Raw genomic sequence first — 20357 nt, 5'->3', positions numbered from 1 at the left:
AAGATTGAACCATTAGTGTTCCATAAAAGCATTCATTATAACATTAATTCATTCTGCAATTCAATACCACCTCATTACCACATTACCTCATCACCTAATATCATATTAGTTATGCATGGAAAACAGATACCTAAATGACAAACCTAAGAACACGGGCAAGTACATACTATGCAATTGCCGTAACATCACAAGCTCAAAAGATTTCAGTTAATAAGTGACCTTGCAAGTCAAAGAAGCTCTGGCCTCGCGTATAATCGAGGAGCTCGTGTGGAGCACTGCATCGAGCCGGCATGACGCTCCCAATTTCAGCGATTTCACGCACCCCAGCCGGCTTATCAGGCTATCGACAGCAATTTGGAGCAAACAAGCGTCGGATACCGAGAACTCTCCACAGTCTCCAGTTCTAAATAGACTCGGAGTGCGGGACAAACGTCCGCTCATTTGGAGTCAATGACGGTCGAATTCCGAGAGCTCCCACCAGCAGCCACCTGCGACCGAGTCCGCCGCTGTCAGTGTGAGGGTTTCCGGCCCTAATTTCGGGCCGCCGATTCCCGGTATACGAGGAGTCGTGAGTGGCAGGCGGCGCGGATGGCCGCAGTCACGCACCCGAGTTCTAACCGGCAGCAAATCACGAAACGGGCGCACGCCACGCGGCTATCAAAGATCAAAGCCCGCAGCTCGGGTCGTTGGGTCAGGGGTCGCTGAACCGACCTCTGAGGACAGCCTGTGAACGGCGGCGCGGTTGCAGAGCGTAAGGTCATCGCTGTCTGCCGTCTAATGAATAATACGACAGCAAACAAATGTGGTAATAGTCTGAGAGACCGCAAGCGTTTTTAACAAGACTGGCAGACAAATTTGGAGGCATGATCCATTCATACAATGGTTACTATCGCTCCGTTGACAAGGCGGTAATTCCACCATAGCCCATCTCGGAGACATGACACACATTCCAGTCATTACATTTCATCAGCTCGCCACTTGCTCCGGACTCCGAATGAGCTCAATGGAAAGGCATGGTTCGTAGGCGTTCCATTAACTGACTGCAGAAGCAATAACACGTCTGCCAGGCTGCACAATGCATTTGAGTAGCCTCAAACTGGTGTTACATAGTATGGATTGTTTGTGTCTATACAGCCTCCGGTATAAGGGCAACGCCGCAACTTAAAGTTAACACGAGTTCTTGCAAGAAGCACGCGTCTCTTTCCAAGACTCATAAGTGACATGACTGATGACATCAACCTAACGTGGTGGTGGGCATAAACTGTGGAGCCGAGCCTTTGGTGCCGACACGACCTCAGTCATAAAACAGCCCAGAACATGACACCAAACATGCTAAGCTGCCTCTGCAGAGAGGAACGACACTCCAGAGCGTGCCAAACAACAGCACGAGCGCGAGAGGTCTCCTGAAAGGGTCATTCGTATCACTTTAGCGGCGCAAGCATCCCTCAGCACCACAGCGACACAGCACCAGTCATACCTCAGCACCACGGACACTAGCACACCCGCAGTCGCAGTTGCTCACAGAAACATGACGCAGTCGGCCTGGGTGTGACATGACTTGGCGTCTCTGGGTGTAGACAGGTGCGCAAATGTGCGACCCTAACGCTGCGTCATGCCGGCCATGGCGTCAGCTCAGCAAGCTAGGTACGGCTTTACGCTGTGAAAGCTCAAAGCTCGACGACACAGGTGTGAATAATATTGAGGCTACCGAGCCATTTCCACACCGGAGCCGGGTGGGAAAGGATGGAAAATAGAACTAATGCGGGGATTAAGACGATTTAAAACACCCATGTCATTTGAACGAGTGCTGCACTGCATGCAAAGGTTAATGACCAATTCCGGGATTTAGATTGTCAGTGCATATAGGTCTGATAGTATGGTCCGGGTTATAGAATGTTGAACTATTTTTCTTCGTAAACAATAAACACTCAACACTCATCCGTTTACAGACTACGCCGTCTATAGCGTGCCGTCTACGCTGTATGAAACGCAGCATATGTAGAAATGGTTTTGTTCACATTTTACAGCAAGTAAAAGTTAAGTCATGCACCTAAAAAGCATTTGAGTGCCTGTTACAAAACCAGTGTGACTATAAAATGCTTTGTAGGGTAGGCATGCTGCCTAAATAGTTAATTAATAGCTAAAACCTAAGAAAGATAGTAACATTAACTAATAATCAAAACGTTAGTGCGGTGAACATCACGCAAAGCCTTGTGAAAATTCAGCGTAAATGCAATATCGTTAGTCCATGTGAAATATGAACGGTTACCTTCAGATCGGAATTTGCAATTTCATCTAGCAATTAAGGTACAAATCCGTTCATCACGCAACACAATTATCTAGCGAAGCATCACATCATTTTCGTGCCACGCAAGGAGTTACCAACCCAGACATTTTCGGATCCAACGAAAGCTCGGGGGCTCCGCCACAGTTTCAGGATTGGGGGTCAGACTAAAAATGCACATTTTTACACATCAGGCTGCATTACGGGAGTGAAATTATTGGGGGCCCGGGCCCTCTGACCCCCCCCCCCCCCCTCTGTACCGGAGCCCCTGCAAAAGCGAATGCATTGGAACCAATCATAAGCCACTACATAGTGAACATACCTACATAACTGGTATGTAGTAGTCCAGTTATGTAGGTAAGATCCTCATCCCATGCATAAGGATCTTAGATGATAGATCAAACTTTCCTGATGACACTGACTCTGACACGTCACCATAACCACCACAGGACTTTGTGATGACTTCATCCGGTGTTGGTGGCAGCACTCGGGAAGCCAGATCAGAGTGGCTGGTTTTGACGTCATGCTGGGCATACAAAGCCACTGATTGAATATTGTTTTATAAACTGCCATCAACTCATCGAGACCGGTTGGTAAAACCGTTTGGCAAGGACACACGAACTAGGTATGTGAAATGCATTCATTGTAACCATACTTGTTTAATTTCCCATTTTCGGTAATGTTTTTCTACAGTTGATTCATGCAAATATAAAAATATCAATTTGTGTCTCATTGCAACGATTGCAACAAACCAATCATATACAAAATTATTTCTATCTTGCAAAAAAAAAGTAGAAACTTCCCACGACCACCCAGTTCAGTATGCCTTTCAGCGCTCGGACAAAGTTCTCATCTATCTGCAAGCGCTCTTGAACAGAATATCGTTGTTCATGCCTATTCTGTGAGAGCTGTCTGCTAGTCGTCTCCTATCTGATTCCTAACCGTCTCCTAGCCGTCCCCCAGCTACGTCAGTCCTCGTGCAGTCGTTTCCCGCAGTTGCCTCGGCCGTCTCTGAGCCTTCTCTTAGGCGTCTCTGAGTCGTCTCCCAGCCGTCCTCAAACCGTCTCCCAGCTGTCTCTCGGTCGTTATCAAACCGTCTCTGAACCGTCTCCAAACTATCTCGCAGCCGTCTCCTATTTCGGAGTCGTCTCCGGGCAGTCTCTCAGGCGTCTCCGAGCCCGTTTCGTCTGCTGCAGTGAGGCGGCTCCTGCGGCGAGTGGCCCGACCGACGCACCTATTTTCGGCTGCCCACGCGGGACGGCCCGGTAGCCTCAGGCTAAACACACTTCGGGTAGAGGGGCGGACCGGGCCGGGTGGGCGGACAGGACCCGGAAGATTAGGTTTCAACACAGCGTATAGTGGAACGGCCGGCCAGGTATGCTTGGGTGGAAAGACGGTGTGCGAACTCATTGAAGCATGGCTCTGAGCTTCAATGCACAAGTGTAAATGCCTAAAATGTACGTACTTACCTACTGACACTTGTTTGGAGAAGTTGTGTGCGCCAATGTAAAAATAACCATCGAATACTTGGCCTTTTTTGTCACATGCTCATAGTTACTTCGAAAATTTTCCTGAATGCGGACAGGGTCTGTTTCAGCCTTAAATATCACAAATATTGCACGGTTTCTCGCAGAACGAAGGACATGACGCGTGTAATTCAGTACAGAACATTCTATCTGTCTTATCTTCACATTTATTGATGGTCAATAAAAACCAAATACCAGCCTAAGGGCCCAGCGAGAGGTGACCCGCATCATAAACACAGCCATAGCCACTCCCCCCATGCGCTGTAAATATCACACCTCCCTGATATTTGAGCTCGAGGAATGTGGCACGTGTGAGCGACCCGCAGGGAGGTGCAGGTTAGTCCCCGACCTGTCACCCAGCGCCGCAGGCAGTCGGAGTCGGCTGGCGGCTGGCGCAGTGCCAATACATCAGCCATCAGGCGACTCCACCTGAGGCACACGAAGGGACGAATACCCGGCCGCCGGCAGACTGGGAATATCGTATTTCTGAGAGTAAATGTTTATGTCAAAAGTGAACTTGGGCTGACAGGGTATCTGATCATATCTGGTATCATATCTGACGGTCGCGTCGGTGTTCGATAGAGGGCTGGGCAAGTCACAGCGCTTCAAAAACATTTTTAATGTTTCTGATCCATACAAGCCAGGCCCAGCAATAAACACCATTTGGTCCAGCATGAATCAAAAGTCCCGGAATCAGAAAATTTAAAGGGCGTTTCCAATAAAAAAACAATGGACGTGTGCTATTTTAAATATGGAATTATTGTACTGGGACATTATAAGTATTTAGGAACCAATTCTTCGACACCAGTAATGCGTATATTGATTCGGTAGCTTTCGGAAGCTTCTGCTCCCTTCGTCAGCCGTGCTTTAAAATGCATTAAAATACAAGACAATACGTCTCAAACGTCTCAAACACCTACCAAAATACATACCACCACGAGGAAAAGTTGTAGCCGTACGTCTAAAGCACAGATGCACAAAATAATCATACGAATACACCATAACTGAGCGTGAGCACACATTACATGAAAGAAACCAATATTTGAAAGTTACCTCACACTGACTTCTCTTTCTTTTGACCAACATTCCATAACACATATTAATGAACTAAGACGTAATCGTCCGTAACATTCGTGCCAAACTTTCGGCAGTCATCGTAAGTTCATGATCGTAACAACCGAGATCGAGACAATTAATCGGAGGTAGTCGTAAGTTCGTAATCGTTTTACAATCGCAGACGCACAAGCTCGCATATTCGCTCTAATAATCACATACAACAACCGTACATATTTTTCAACACTTGTAAACTAAGTGTGCCTATAATAGCTCACTCAGACCCCCTGGAATTCGCCCTATACACGCAGTGCCCTGTACATGTCCGGGAGAAAGCTGAGGACGAGGGAGTCAGAACACAAGCGAGCTATAGCAAACGGGAACCGAGACCATTCAGGGATATCGAGGCATATATTAGAAACAGGGCACTCTATCATGTGGGACGAAGTTAAAATTTTGGACAATGAGACGAACTGGGGTAAACGAAAGGTGAAGGAGGGGTTTTATATTTCCAGGGTAGACAGACAGAACAGCATCAATATCTTACCCGGGTGGGAGGTACCGGACGCCCGGACATGTACAGGGCACTGCGTGTATAGGGCGAATTCCAGGGGGTCTGAGTGAGCTATTATAGGCACACTTAGTTTACAAGTGTTGAAAAATATGTACGGTTGTTGTATGTGATTATTAGAGCGAATATGCGAGCTTGTGCGTCTGCGATTGTAAAACGATTACGAACTTACGACTACCTCCGATTAATTGTCTCGATCTCGGTTGTTACGATCATGAACTTACGATGACTGCCGAAAGTTTGGCACGAATGTTACGGACGATTACGTCTTAGTTCATTAATATGTGTTATGGAATGTTGGTCAAAAGAAAGAGAAGTCAGTGTGAGGTAACTTTCAAATATTGGTTTCTTTCATGTAATGTGTGCTCACGCTCAGTTATGGTGTATTCGTATGATTATTTTGTGCATCTGTGCTTTAGACGTACGGCTACAACTTTTCCTCGTGGTGGTATGTATTTTGGTAGGTGTTTGAGACGTTTGAGACGTATTGTCTTGTATTTTAATGCATTTTAAAGCACGGCTGACGAAGGGAGCAGAAGCTTCCGAAAGCTACCGAATCAATATACGCATTACTGGTGTCGAAGAATTGGTTCCTAAAGACGTGTGCTATCAATATTGTTTACATTTCTGTGAACAATTCTAATTTCACGGGTACTTAAAGAATTTCCAACAAACATAGCTCCGTTTTAAATGGCAAAACGACGGAGGTATGCTATCATTACAGTGGCATTTCTAGCCATGCTGACAAATAAGTCAGACACAACACCATTCCCTGCAGCCTTCAGCGGTCATGTATAGCGTCATACATAACTTATTTCCATATGTCATCCGCCTGTATGAATTCATTTGTCCACGTTACAACGCAGACACATACGTAAAGCAGCCTCTGAGGCCCTAAAAACCGTCATGTTCTCGCTGCCCCAGTTACCTACATTAACGATACCAGGCCAGGCTAGATCAGCCGACTTTCCTTCCAGAAGAATGTCTCTCGAGGACAAAGTGAGACGGACCAAACCTATTACAAAACAGCCGACCCTGGTCTCATGTCCTGACAGTCTCTGTCTACAAAAACGGGCATTACAACAGTGCCGCAGGCGGCAGGGCCCAATAATAGCTACCCACTGCACCGGCTACCGCCCGCCGCCCGCCCGCGCCGCCCGTCGTGAGCCGCCCGCCGTGGGCCGCCCTTTGAGAGTCATTGTATTCACTGCAGCGGGCTGGGCGTGCGTGACCTTCGGCCCCCAAATGGCTGCGACGATGACCTCCAAGCTAGTGGAGGACGAAACAGCTTCGAGGGTAATTGAATGGAAATGACTATTCGTTGTTTGTGTTGTGTCAGTGATGGTATTCGATGAGGAATACGACTTACGAGTATGTGTCAAACAGCTGGGTAATTCGAGCGAAATTAGTGTCGTAAATCAAGCTGGAGACTGGAGCTGTCATTTATAGCCCACTATAAATATATAGCCCACTACCTACCATGGCGTTTCGGGTAGGCCGACAGGGCCGCTGACGTATGGTCTCGTAACTGCTGAGCCGGCAGTGTCACACAGATGGACTGGGGCCGCAGTCCACGTCGAGCTGTTGTATCAGGTCGGACCAGTTCGGGGGGGGGGGGGAGGGGGAGGGGAGACCGCCTCACGAGCCGGGCGGCGACGGTAGACAAAACCCACCTGCCAGCGGTCGATACCGACTTCGGCTCAGTTTGTTGGTGTTGCTGTCTCAAGAGGGTCTATTGGAGAAAACTATCGAAAAATAGTGCATGCTAGCCAGGTAGGTACAAAAATTCAAGCAGCTGGAACAGCTTGGGGCATGTTTTTATTGGATAGGAATCTGACGTAAAACGGGCCATTTAAATACACGGGCGTGAACATAAGCATGATAACAGTACACACAAATTTGCTAAATAGTGTTTCCATTTTTCCGCAGCGGGTCGCGTCCCCGGTTTTTGCGCAGTGTGCGTCGCACTCGGCAATCCACACATGCCCCGGGGGGCCTTCTACGCAGCTAACCTGCACGTGAAGCAAAGCAGCCCATCACAGCTCCCACAAGCACAACACACCTCCCTCGGTCCCATCCTCACCTTTATTTTTCCACTCGTCTTCTTTCTTCCCCGTCTGGGACCGCTACTGTAGCGTCGAGTGTCGACAGCGTTCGCGGGAAACCTTCGCCACGCCGTCGCCGAACACAACTGACCCAATCGCTGGCGACCGACCGACGGCGACCGGCCGGCCACCGGTGCCGCGCCGTGTCGGTGACGTCATCAGTGACGATGAGTGACGTCATTGGGGACGTCACTCACCTGGCTGGTGTGCCGCCACACAGGTGGGTATATGTAGGAGTAGTTATTTACTAACCGTAAACGGCCCGGTAGATTGGGCCAATACGCGGCGATGCGCGGTATGGTGGAATAGGCGATTACGCAGGCCTTCGTTGTCTATGCATAACTATCTATTTGTACCTGCATTTATATCAATATGCTGAGTATTTAGGAGCCTAATAATGCTGATAAACACAGCTGAAATGACTTGAGACCCGTGACAATATGACACATAACGAAGATCGCTCTAAGACATATGCACTTTTCGGTTAGGTAAGTATGTCTACCTATATGTGTTGGTCATATTCAGTGCCTATTATAGCCTATTAGGTATACATTTTTATCGCAACAATACCTAGACCTACTAAGCGAAGAAGGCATGAGCCGGGCCCTCGTTTGACATTTTGGTGTCATGTGTTTCGCCAGATTCGCCAGATTGTTCTAGTGTGGCGTCGGGCGCGTCATAGAAAAGACTCGTCATGATCGTTATAAAATAGATATATAGATACCGTCACAAATTTACAGTAGATAAATAGGTTACCATGGACCAGTCGCAATGGCCCACACTCCCAGCTCAAAGTCTCCAACAGCCTTACGATCTATAGGCTCATTCGCCAAGAGCTTCATCGCACGAAGCGAGACGCAATCCCATTTCCTGCTCAGAAGCATACCTTCCAATCGCGCCTTCAAAGTCCCTAATTGTCAGCAGTCGGGTTACTGTATTGCGGTACAGCATACCCTCAGGGGCTCGATACTAGCGACATCTATGTGTCGAATGTCCAAATATCGTATAGGCATTGCGGTTTCCGCGCACCGCTGCAGGGTAGCTCTAAATTCTAAAAGTTGAATGTTAGACTAGTTAGATATTGTGATAACGGTGCACACTTACTAACGTCATTCGTAATAAAAGAATTGCTAGCGCAATTATTACCCGATTACCGTAAATACATACCTAGACCTAAGCGTATGAAAAGTAAGATAGGTACCTATCTATGCAGCATGAGTGCGACGGCAGGCTTATTTTGCATCGAGAACCGTCCGCAAATCCGTTCGCAGTGTGCATTTATTAAAAATGACATCTAGAATTGAGTAAACATCAAACCAACAATCACAAAGGTAAGTACCTACAAGTGGTCAATGAATCTAAATGCAAAATGGAGATGAAGGTTAAAAGCTCATCAGAAGTCTCGGCTTCATTTGGCGATAAGATAAACGAGCATAGAGTCCTTAAAAAAGACTTACAGCCATTCACAACAGAAATCACCTTCCTCGCTGCCGAGTGCTGACTGCTGAGCGGTTCTGAATCTCGGTTCACGGCCACGGCCAGCGCTGCAGTCTCTGCTCTTCTCTCGCCGGTCCGGAGATGGGTCACTGACCCTTGCACGGTGAGTGCAGAGGAGCCCGGGGCTGCGGTACACCGGCGGACGGCGCCGCGTGCAATCTCGGTGACCAGCAGTCGGCTCTCAGCGGTGCACTCACTTCTCGGTGGTCAGTGGTCAGAAGAGACTGGTGTGTGGAAGGCGCAGTGGTACGGGCTGGTCTGGAGCTGTGAATATCATGAGATGACAGATGGCTTGAAGTGATGTGACGACCGATCGAGAGAGGAAAGGGTCCATGCGCCCGCGGCAAGCTGCAGAAACTCTGGGTATCTCGTCGTGTGCTGGTGATCTGAAGTGAAGGCAGCTGTCTGGTGAGCTGCAACAGCTCGGTGTTGAGACGGCTGTAGCTGCTCCAGCCCGATGGCCGTCGGGCTGAAACGACAGCAGAAGCTGTTTTACGCTGTTTGTGGACTGGCTGTGCTGGGATTTATTTGCACCGTCCGACTAAGCTCAGGTAAGTTGTATCCCGAAGACCACTGCTGGTCACTCATGGAGCTAACGGGAAGGCGGAGCACACATTCGTGCCATTAATTTGACTTTTGAGTTGACAGCTGTGCAATGGTACCTATAGGTACAGAGGCGACGGAATTTCGGTTTGAAAAAGGTGGTCATAGAACGGCCTTATGCCGAGTATTGTGAGTCTGAAATACTTTCAGTCGTAATTATTTCAAAATTATTGAATGAGTGAAGCCTTACAACTAACAGTGGGCAGTCAGGCACGCATTCGTTCTTACACGGCACCCGAGCTCGTCTGATGACGAAAACCTGACTGTCATCCCCGCTGCCAGATCGTGTGCCGGTCAGCGGGTGGCCGTCTGTCGGCTGCCTGCGGATCCTGCAGCTGGGCTCCTCGCTGCTCGGCTGCGTGGACCACCACTTCCACGCCATTCGAGACCCGTGTCACTCAGACTCCCAGACCGCCGAGCAGGCGAGCGACTGTCTGCGGCGGCGCGCGGCGCGACTGGGACGGCCGGCGCGGCTGGTCCTCATCGGCGACTCGCGCAGTCGCATCCTGCAGGAGCAGCTGAGGGAGTTCGTCCACCTCTCCAACGGGCCCAAGCCGGAGGACGTCAGCGCCGCGGACGTGCCGCCCGGCCCGCTGCACGACTTCCAGCTGTTCGCCACGCGCGACATGTGTCCGATCCGCGGCAAATTCTGCAGCAACATCCTCACCAGTGACGTGCTGAGTGTCGAGTTCTGGCGCAGACCGTTCCTCTACACACTCTTCGTGCAGAAACTGCGCGCGATAGCGACCGAGTGCCGCGAGAAGCCGCCGGCCTGTCCAGATCTCGTGGTGCTCAACGGAGGCCTCTGGTACATCCAGATGCGCATCCAGCAGCTGGTGGTGATCGAAAACTCGTCTACCGCCTGGATGATCAAGCTGGGCGAGCACGTGACAGAGCTGCGCGCCGTGCTGCGCGAGCTCTCCGAGCTAGTGACGGTCGTCTGGAGGCTCGAAGAGGCCATCACCTCAGATGCCCTCGGTCTCGGCAAAAAGGATATGGACTATCAGAAAAGGATAACCGCGTCGCACCCGTTCTTCTACGAGCTTCAAAGACAGGTGAGTCGTGGCTGGAGATGTCTTATTTGTGATATAAAAAACGCATTATGGGTTTTGGACTTCGGCACATAAGGCCAGACGTCGAAGCGGTCGAGGATTACCGGTAAAGTTTGATTGCTACTTTTACTTCTTCTGTATAGGTTGCGTAAATATTTTTTATCCGAACCATGTGAACAAGTTCTAGATCTCTCCTAATCAGTTCACTGCGGAGAGCAAATTAATTTTCTCTTATTAGGTCAAACGATTAGTGTTTGCTTCAAATCAGTGCACCTAAAAAGACCATAGGTTGTTGTCAAAAGTATGTTTTCGTTGTTTGTCTGTCTTGTCAAATTCTGACCTGGGGCATAACTGTAAAGTGTAAAAGCTCGACTGCCCATTGAGTGCCCGACTCCGCACGCAGCAAAGCCTCGCTCTCGGCCCACCAACCGCCGCTCCGCCCTCCCGCCGTTACAGGTCCCTCGGCTGGCGGTGTGGTCCTCGATGCTGCCAGAGACCATGGACGTAGCGCAGCGGGTCTGCAGGCCCGTGCGACAGCTGAACGTCTCCACAGACGCCGTCATTGAGGACACGTTCGACCAGTGCGAGGACGAGATCCACGCGGGGCCGGCGCTGCGTCAGCGCTTCATCTCCAAACTGCTGGACATTCTGTGTGAGGTGGATGGAGATAGGGAGCCGGGTCACTGCTGCAGGGGATGACAGAGGAAGCGGGTGGGAAATTGTGACCGATGGTAATGTGTTGAATGGTGTGGCTTTCATTGTACTGCATAACGAGTCAACGACGCTGCTAAAGATGTTTCCATTTAAGGAAATATTCCGCCAACATCTCAGACGGCGACGGGCGAAGATCGTTCTGAGCTGTGATGACTTCTTTGGGGAGAGAGGACGACCCTTTCAGCTTTTCGACCATTTAGAGCCCCGAGATGAGAGAAGAGGAAATTGGATTGGTTTGAACATCCAGCAGTGCGCTGTTGTGGCCGAGTCCGTCCCGTTGGGACAGTGGGACGGGCCTCTCAGCCTCTCAGTCTCTCGGGGGGGGGGGAATGCTCCTTCTGAAACTGCCTTCACCGTGCCGGCTGCCTGGGTTAGCCGTCGTCCTAAAGCAGGGACTAGGGAGGATGATCACTGATCAGTGCTGCCTAAAGATGGACAGTTCTGGGAATAAAGGGAATGACGTGTGTAATGATGCCGATGTCGTTTCCTGTTGAATGCTGCCAGGTAACCATGTAGCATGTTATGAGAACGTCTGCTGTTATCGTATGTTAAAGTGATGGTCATGCTCATTGCTCAATATACAACAAATAAATGCCAACGAAATAAATAGACGTAACTAACTCGTACAGATATAAACGAAACGAATCAAACGAGAGCAATGGTCAGTACGATTTATTTATTCTTAAAACGCGTGTTATAACAGCACCTCACTGCACGCACTTCAGACGCTTCTTCCCAATGGAGAGTATCGCAAATGCGTTAGTGAACGTTTACTGCCTTCAAAAGCGTCGTGTGTTAAAAGAAATCAATATCAATGGCTTCTGGACATGGAACTGCCTTACATTACATTGCACCAATCAATCTAATCGACCGTTGACTAGCCACTTTCACACCACTGAATATTGACCGTAAGCAAATTAAAAGCGTCGGAAGCTTGTTCTTTTACAAGGCAATGAATATAGAAATAGCCAGCTTAACTCGCAAAGACGGATCAGCTTTAAACAAAACTGAAGAATCTTCCCGCTAGTAGAGCCCAGAAGTCCAACTGGTACAATGGTACAACTAACACAACGGCCATAACTGTTGCTAATGCCCAGTTCGTCGCTCACCGGCATAAACATTGTCATCCCCGTGGCCTAGTGGATAAGGCGTCCGTCTCCTAACTCGGTGGCAGCGAGTTCGCGGCCGGGAAGCTCCACGTCGTTTGACCCGCGTTCCTATATTCAGCCAGCTGGCAACTGGCGAGAGAGGGCCACGCTAGACCCGGGAGGACCGTGCCGCCATCTACCTGCGGCACGTTAAACTTTCGATCCAAATTATCACCGGTGAACCGGGCGCGGACAAGGCTGGGTGGTGGGTCCGTGGTGTCATTCGCAACAAGCACTGCTTAGCGGGGCACCCGGGCCCATAGCCACTAGAGCACTTCATGGGCCGGATAAATCCGTTATCCACGGATAAATCCGCGGACCGGATAGGATTGGATTCTAAATTTGTTAAAAAAGAACGGATATGGGCGGGCCGGATTTGGGAATTGAAGGTTGAACCCGGATCAAAACGGATCAAAATTTTAACATTCAACATTGAAGTTAAAAATTAACCTAATGTGTTAAGCGGCAGCTGAGGTTTGATTAAAGTAATAGGCATCATTTTATGACACTCACTTGTCACAAGACTTGGTCTGTGAGCTGTATGGCTGTCTGGTCCCTTAGATTGAATTTGTTAGTCCAGTTTTGGGTGAAACCAGTTATTGGTGAAACGGATTATTACGGATATTTTTTGGAAGTTTGGCTGCAATACGGGCCATGGGTGGGCCGGATTCTGATATTCAAAGAAAGGCGGATAATGGGCGGATCTGGATAGGTATGACTTGCCGGATATGGGCCGGGCCGGATCCTAAAAAGCCTATCCGTGAAGTGCTCTAATAGCCACCCATTCATCCATTCGGACAAAATTTCTAAAAAAAAATGTATCCCAGCGTCACGCATCCACTAACGCGGGAAGGGCACCACAAGCGTCTCACTGGGTCGAGACAATACTTGATACACAGGCATGGTGGCCACCTGACCTTTCTGTGGAAGGCGGAACTCGATCCTTCGCAGCAGACCGGCCAAAAACGCGAACAAAAGACTCCGGGCGTGAGCCTCTGCTAGGCAGACGCGAGGCCCAAAGCCGAACGCCCGCACCTGTTCGCGAAGCTTGGCGCCGTCCTCGCCAAGGAAGCGGTCCGGTCGAAACACGTCCGGGTCGCCCCAGACGGCCGGGTCATGGTGCAGTGAGTGCTGATCGGCCAGTACCATGGCGCCCGCAGGGATGTGGTAGCCGCGCAGGCTCGTGGCGCCCTGCGTGGTGGAGTGCCGGTTGATGGGTGTCAGTGTCACGAAGCGAAGCGTCTCCTCGATGGTGGCCTGGGTGTAGGGACACTGGCGCTCGTCCTCCACCGTCGGGGCGCGGTGGTCTCCCAGGAGCTCAGTCAGCTCGGCACGAACCCGCTCCTGCACCTCCGGGTGCTTCGCCAGAAGGAGGATGGTCCAGGAGAGCGCGATGGGAGGGGGCTCCAGAGAACCCAGTAGCAAGTCCTTTAGCATCACCAGCAGGTTTTCAATTGAGGTGTCGTGGTCCGCCTTAGGGGTCTGCAGTAGGTACTCGTCGATAAAATCCCGGGGATGAGCCTCGTCTAGCGTCTCGATATGTTCGTCGATTCGAGCCTTGATAAAGTCGCTCACCTTGTCCAGGGATCTAGCCAATGTTTTCACGTCTGATCTCTCACTGGAGAAGTGTGCCAACCACGGAAAGAAGTCCAAGTGAGACTGAATATTTGCCAAAAGTCTTACGATGTGAAAGCTTGCCTCCTTAAGCTCGCCAATTCGAGGATCATGCGACTCGAATTCGAAGTTCATGATGAACTTAAGCGTGACGTTTGCTATGGCTCCGGTAAGATCCCGTTCAATGTTGACCACTTGTCCTTTCAACTCCACTAGGTCCTCGACCAGCTTAGAGCACTCTGCGCTGGCCAGAGTCTCGAGTTTGTTTCTGTTGAAGCCCAGTCTGCCCAGCGTGCGGATGATGAACTTCCTGTTGTGCTGCCACTTGGATCCGTCGGCCAAGCTGACCCCGAGGTTGTCCCAATGCCCGGCCAGACGATTCAGGTAAGTCCCGGTCATCCCGTGTAGACGAACATCCTTGGCTGCCTCCTGCGGATGCATAGGCAGAACATTTTTAGATCGGGTGTTTCTATTAGATATGATTATCTACATAACATTTTAAATCAAACATTTAGGTTTCATGATCTGCTTAGACTTGTGGTAAAGTTTTATGGCTGAATCGCACTTACAATTGCAGGACAACCAGTGATCCTACATATGTAAAGGCAGCATCATTCAAGCTCAAAATAACCTCCTTTAAAAACAACCTGATAACGGTAACGCCGATGGCCGCACAGTACCTTAAGAGCGTCATATGTGCGGATGACGACCACGGGCGTATCCAGAGCGATCCTGAAGAAGACGATGGGTCCATACTTGGCCCCGAGTCGTCGGCAGAGGTCCTCGAGGCGACCACCGGTCCAACAGAGCTGGATGAACTCCCAGCTTCCCAGCAGAGGGATGCTGACCGGACCTGGCCCGTTGTAGCGGTGCGTCAGGAGTGGGGGCGGGTGGAAAACAGAATAATGACTCGAGTGCGTCTGGTAAGAATCGGGGAGAACGGTCGAAGGGTCGAGCGTCCCAACCCTTTTCCATGGATTCATCGCACATGACGAAACTTGCCCAGCAACGGCCCTGGGTTATTTAGCCCTTGAACAGAATCTGTTTAGATTTCGTTGATCTCCTCGTCAGAAATCAGAATTCAACGTTCAGATGGATGCTCACCGGGCGGCAAATTCCCACGGTACGACACAATCCTCTTCAGCAGATACAAAGCCACAATAATGGCCAACAAAGCTATGGCGAACATGCTGCTCTGTTCGTCTGCGGGGGCAGCGGAGATGTGCTCGCGAGCCGTCCTCGCCGGACACTGCTGCGCCGTGTAAGCAGTACCTAAACAGCGGCTCGCCGCGGTACAGGTCAGCGGGCACGACGACGGCGACGCCGGGAGATGACCTCGTTCGAAGGGGGCAGGCCGCACTGTCAAGTGTTATGTCAACACTCGAGTGGTCTGGCGGAGGGACACGATACACTGACCTACGCCAGATTCGTCAATAACTCTCACCCGTGTAGGGGGGGGGGGGTGTCGAACGGACCCCCCCCCCTCGGTTTTTCGCGAATAACTCGCGTGAAAAGCGGCCGATCGCGACAAAACTTTCAGTACCCTCAAGTTGATCAAATTTACACCTACCCTGAAAATTTCATGACGCTGACCCAAATGACCTTTGACCTGTGACCTACTTTTCGAGACCATATTTGGCCGCGGAATCGCGATTCGGCGTCTATGTCGGCTCGCATTAGCCGCGCGCTTGCAGTCTTTTCGTGGTTTTAAGCGTTGAAATATGTGAAATGATGTTGGTCCCATGCATTAGGGTGGGTATCAAAGTCACCTGAAGGTCAGGTCAGGTCATTGACCTTTGATGACCTCGGTTCACTTTTTCGACAGTTACATGTTTCTAGGCCAGTTTTTGGAGATGAATTAGAATTTAGCAACCATATGAACATTTACGAAGTAGTTTTGGCGCCTTCGTAACATGTTGCGAAGCTGTGAGAGGCGGTTGACACCTACCTACTACGAATGCCCGGCAGGACCCCTACTGGTTGACCTGACCTGCGCTGACCCGACCTGACCTAAATGCATTAAGACATCATCTGTGATCAAAACTAACATGGTATTCGTGATCAGCACCCCGAAACCCCTATTGCACCCACACTTTACGACGTTCTAACAGGTCCCGATTTTTCCGACTTTTGGGTCATTGCCCTGACCTGGAAGGTCAACCAATGACCTACTAGGACCTTAAAATTGGGTCATCGGCTTCCTCTCGTTACAGGAAACACGCTCGTTTTTCCCGCGAAGCTCTAGCTTGATCAGGGGCGAAACGGCAAGGGGGGTCCACCCCCCCCCCCCCGCTTATACGTTCACGGCTGGAAAACACCAATACGGGCGAGGGTTGAACCTCCGAATGGGATTCTGAACAAGGCTGTTCATTCTTGGTTCATTCAACAAGATCGGAGGATAAATGAGCATCACGATAGTAGGAGCTAGGCTGAAAATAAATTAACATTTGGTTACTCGAAAGATGATAGAATGGCTGTTACAGGTTGAGGTAGCATATGTTAATTTCACCTTACCGTACAAGTGTATACAGTCGGTGCAGTCTTTGACTCAACGATCGATCACAAAGATCTAAGACAGGGGCGCGGGAACTACTTTATGTATGTATGTATGTATGTATGTATTGACACCAAAAGCCTTCCACATATGGCGTGGCGATTACGGCTTAGATCCGAGTATAATGGGTACCTAACAATCATGCGGGCAGGAGGAAGAACACTCAGCACTAGACGACAGTCATCCATCGATGGGGGTCGTGACAGTAATCATCTACAAATGTACATGAGACAAACAATATATATACATAAGCACAAACAGATCGTCCACCAATTGGCGGCATGCCTCGTCTACTATTACAAAACACACTCATCAGCGGCGTAGCGACGTGCGTGAAGTTAGCGTCGTATTCCGCGACGGATTCAGCGTCGAGTCCGAATTTCAACTAAACCCAACCTATCTGATGCAGTTTGGGACGCTGATTCCGAATATCGTATTCAGTTCAAATTTCAAGGTCATCTTCAAGGTAAAATCACGGATTGAAATTGAGTCCCCTATTTTTCCTACACCGATCGTCCGATCCGATTTCTGAAGGTCGCATTCGAAAGCTAGGGTCAGAATCTCGAATTCCCTAATATATACCTTATTAAAAATATTTGACCTTAAAGGTCAAATCACGGATTGAAATTTTGAGTCCCCCTATTTTTTCTACACCGATCGTCCGATCCAATTTCTGATGGTCGCATTCGATAGCTAGGGTCAAAATCTCGAGTTTCCTAATATACACCTTATTAAAAATATTTAAATCACGGATTGAAATTTTGAGTCCCCCTATTTTTTCTACACCGATCGTCTGATCCGATTTCTGATGGTCGCATTCGATAGCTAGGGTCGGAATCTCGAGTTCCCTAATATATACCTTATTAAAAATATTTGACCTTAAAGGTCAAATCACGGATTGAAATTTTGAGTCCCCCTACTTTTTTCTACACCGATCGTCCGATCCAATTTCTGATGGTCGCATTCGATACCTAGGGTCAAAATCTCCAGTTCCCCAGTGGCGCAGCCAGAACTCTGGCGACGGGGGTGAGAGACGTTCGCGATGGGCCCCCCAGCAAAGTGGGCCCCCCTCAACCTAATGGGGGCCCCTTACCAACAACGAAAGTTCAGATCATTGTCCTGATCATAAGCAGCCAAATCGGGGAAAAGGACAAATATCTCTTGATCTGAAGAGGCACATAAAAAACAACAGCATATTTACAGAAACACGACCATTCTGCCTATATTTGATGGACAGCGTGCAATTGATGGCCAGCGGCCACTCAAATGGTCGGGCTAGGTCAAAAAGCTTTTAAAAAAGATCAACATCAGTTTTTCGACTATTACCTACTTTGGATATAGGAGACGAGGTAGAGTAATTAAATTGTCTTGAAGGTGTTAAATGATCCATACGGATCAGTTGATGACCATCATGAACTTCTCAAGTAAGGGCATGACCTTGATCTGCGGTCACATTTTGAAGTTAAACTTTTTATGTGAAATTATAGGTATTAACATTCGATGCATGTTAACAAGAGAATGATGACAAAGTAAATGTCTCATAATTTTTCTCACCAAAGTTCTTGCAAAAGTTTTTAGCAAAACTATTTTGGTAAAATGCGACTATTTAGATGGTTTTGCCCTCTGCTCTGTTGCCAAACCATTGACATGAGGCATTGAGGTCAAATCTTAAAAGCGAAAACGTTTTGAAAGGCCTATCGAATGAGTTGTTCCGCGAAGCTCTAGCTCTTTGGTTCACGAGTTATACGGTTATTTGTGAAAATATAAAAACTAGAATTTTTTCGCCGTAATCTTGTCTTTCTGTTTATCATAATTTTATCATAATTTCATCTTCAATGACCTCAGCGATGACCTAATCGAAAAATGACCTCTACGATTCTGAAGCATCCTACAGCTATCTGTTGCTTTTCTCGTCTTTCTAGCCTTCTTAAATTATGATCGGGTTTGGCCGATACGCCCCCCCCCCCCCCTGGCTGATTGCAGGCGTTAGAGAGCTATCGAACCCACTTTCAGCGCGCTATAGCTTTATATGTCCTCGAGTGTCGAAATAGGCGAAAATTTTCCTTCGATGAACATGATGACGTGGGCTTTGGTCTGAACTGCAACATGACTGAAGTAATTTCTCCATGATTTTCGACGCTCTTTAGAAAGCCGCCTACCGCCGCACTTGTCGCTACGTGACCCTGGAGTCAGGTTAGAAGGGAATATTCAAACATCCCCTAGGGGCGTAAAACTGGAAAGCCTGGGGCCCTGCTCTGCGGGGCGCGGTCGAGCTAGGCTAGAGCCAGTTCGGGATGTTTACAAGCCCTCGTAAAGCTATCAAGAATCTGCATAGAGCACAGGCCTTCCAAGACTTGGGGGTTTAGCTATCAACAATCAACATGGTCTTTTGAGACCTGCGTGGTGGCTATCAGAGGTCGGCGGGCCCCTCAAAAGCCGGTGCAGGAGCCTCAGGTGTCAGTTTGGAGCCATCATGGACCGGCGTGGAGCCCTGATTAATACCTAGGCGTCAAACCCCTAGACGTCAGGGTGGGGCCGGGCGGTGAGGCAGGCACAGGCCTGAAGAGAAGAGGAATTTTCAGATGTCGGCTTGGCATCTTAAGGGCCCTGCGTGGCTTTCTTAGAGGCTGACATATCGTACTGCGGGACCTCCATGAGCCTCAAAAACCTCTATGGGCCCCCTCACGCTTGGGGTAGGCTTCCTGAAGCATAAAATCTCTGAGTCTTGAGATGGGCCCATTAGACATGAACTGGGCCATCAATATACATGTGGTGAGTTGACCGATATCAAACATGATATCGGCTCAATCAGGATTGGGATAGGCCCTCTCAGACCCAGACCAGGCACGGAGTACGGACCCTCCCACACATAGGATGATCCTTTCATTCCTGGGATGAGTCTTCTCAGGCCTGAACTGGGCCCTCTCAGACCTGAAATGGGCCCCTCTCAGGCCTGAAATGGCCCTCTCAGGCCTGACATTAGCCCTCTCAGACCTGAATTGGGCCCCTCTCAGGCCTCAAACAGGACCTCAAGGGCCTGAAATGGGCCCTCTCAGGCCTGACATTAGCCCTCTCAGACCTGAAATGGGCCCTCTCAGACCTGAAATGGGCCCCCTCAGCCCGGAAATGGTCCCTATCATGTCGAAAAAGGGCCCCCTCATACCGTAACTGGGCCATCTCAGATCTGAAATGGTGCCTCTTATGCCTGAAATGGGCCCCTCTCAGGCCTCAAACGGGCCCTCTCAGACCTCAAACGGGCCCTCTCTGGCCTCAAACGGGCCCTCTCTGGCCTCAAACTCTCTGGCCTCAAACAGGCCCTCTAGGGCATGAAATGGGCCCTCTCAAGCCTGAAATGGGCCCCCTCAGGCCTGAACTGGCCCCTCTCAGGCCTGAAATGGGCCCCTCTCAGGCCTGAAATGGGCCCTATCAAGCCTCAAACATGCCCTCTAGGGCCTGAAATGGACCCCTTCAGGCCTGAAATGGGCCCTCACAGGCATCAAATGGGCCCTCTCAGGCCTGAAATGGGCCCCTCTCAAGCCTCAAACAGGCCCTCTAGGGCCTGAAATGGGCCCTTTTAAGCTTCAACTGGGCCCTTTCAGGCCTGAAATGGGCCCTCACAGACCTGAAATGGGCGCT

At 49.6% G+C, this 20357-nt stretch overlaps 2 protein-coding genes across 2 annotated transcripts; one reads left to right on the top strand and one right to left on the bottom strand.

The window, feature by feature from the left end:
- The first annotated feature begins 9047 nt into the window (after positions 1-9047).
- LOC122371647 lies at positions 9048-12012 on the top strand. Its single transcript, XM_043348104.1, has 3 exons — positions 9048-9587; positions 9922-10694; positions 11148-12012. Exons 1-3 carry the CDS (start codon positions 9494-9496, stop codon positions 11388-11390), a joined length of 1110 nt encoding a protein of 369 aa, XP_043204039.1. The 5' UTR covers positions 9048-9493; the 3' UTR covers positions 11391-12012.
- Positions 12013-12061: 49 nt separating this feature from the next.
- LOC122371644 (cytochrome P450 2J4-like) lies at positions 12062-15415 on the bottom strand. The gene is made up of 3 exons (XM_043348090.1): positions 15272-15415; positions 14848-15020; positions 12062-14596 (listed from the first exon to the last, which is right to left on the bottom strand). Exons 1-3 carry the CDS (start codon positions 15354-15356, stop codon positions 13394-13396), a joined length of 1461 nt encoding a protein of 486 aa, XP_043204025.1. The 5' UTR covers positions 15357-15415; the 3' UTR covers positions 12062-13393.
- Positions 15416-20357: the final 4942 nt, after the last annotated feature.

Source organism: Amphibalanus amphitrite, unplaced genomic scaffold (assembly GCF_019059575.1).
Source record: "Amphibalanus amphitrite isolate SeventyFive unplaced genomic scaffold, NRLGWU_Aamphi_draft 001266F_arrow, whole genome shotgun sequence".
Lineage (NCBI taxonomy): Eukaryota > Metazoa > Arthropoda > Thecostraca > Balanomorpha > Balanidae > Amphibalanus > Amphibalanus amphitrite.
The sequence above is the reverse complement of the archived record's forward strand: the minus strand, read 5'-3'. Positions and strand labels throughout refer to the sequence as shown.

Coding starts and splice junctions, on each gene's coding strand:
- LOC122371644 (XM_043348090.1), bottom strand. CDS start 15,356: ATGTTCGCCATAGCTTTGTTGGCCATTATTGTGGCTTTGTATCTGCTG. Junction 15,021..15,271: donor CCGTGGGAATTTGCCGCCCG/GTGAGCATCCAT, acceptor ACAACGGGCCAG/GTCCGGTCAGCATCCCTCTG. Junction 14,597..14,847: donor GCACATATGACGCTCTTAAG/GTACTGTGCGGC, acceptor ATGCATCCGCAG/GAGGCAGCCAAGGATGTTCG.
- LOC122371647 (XM_043348104.1), top strand. CDS start 9,494: ATGGCCGTCGGGCTGAAACGACAGCAGAAGCTGTTTTACGCTGTTTGT. Junction 9,588..9,921: donor CACCGTCCGACTAAGCTCAG/GTAAGTTGTATC, acceptor CCCCGCTGCCAG/ATCGTGTGCCGGTCAGCGGG. Junction 10,695..11,147: donor TCTACGAGCTTCAAAGACAG/GTGAGTCGTGGC, acceptor CCGCCGTTACAG/GTCCCTCGGCTGGCGGTGTG.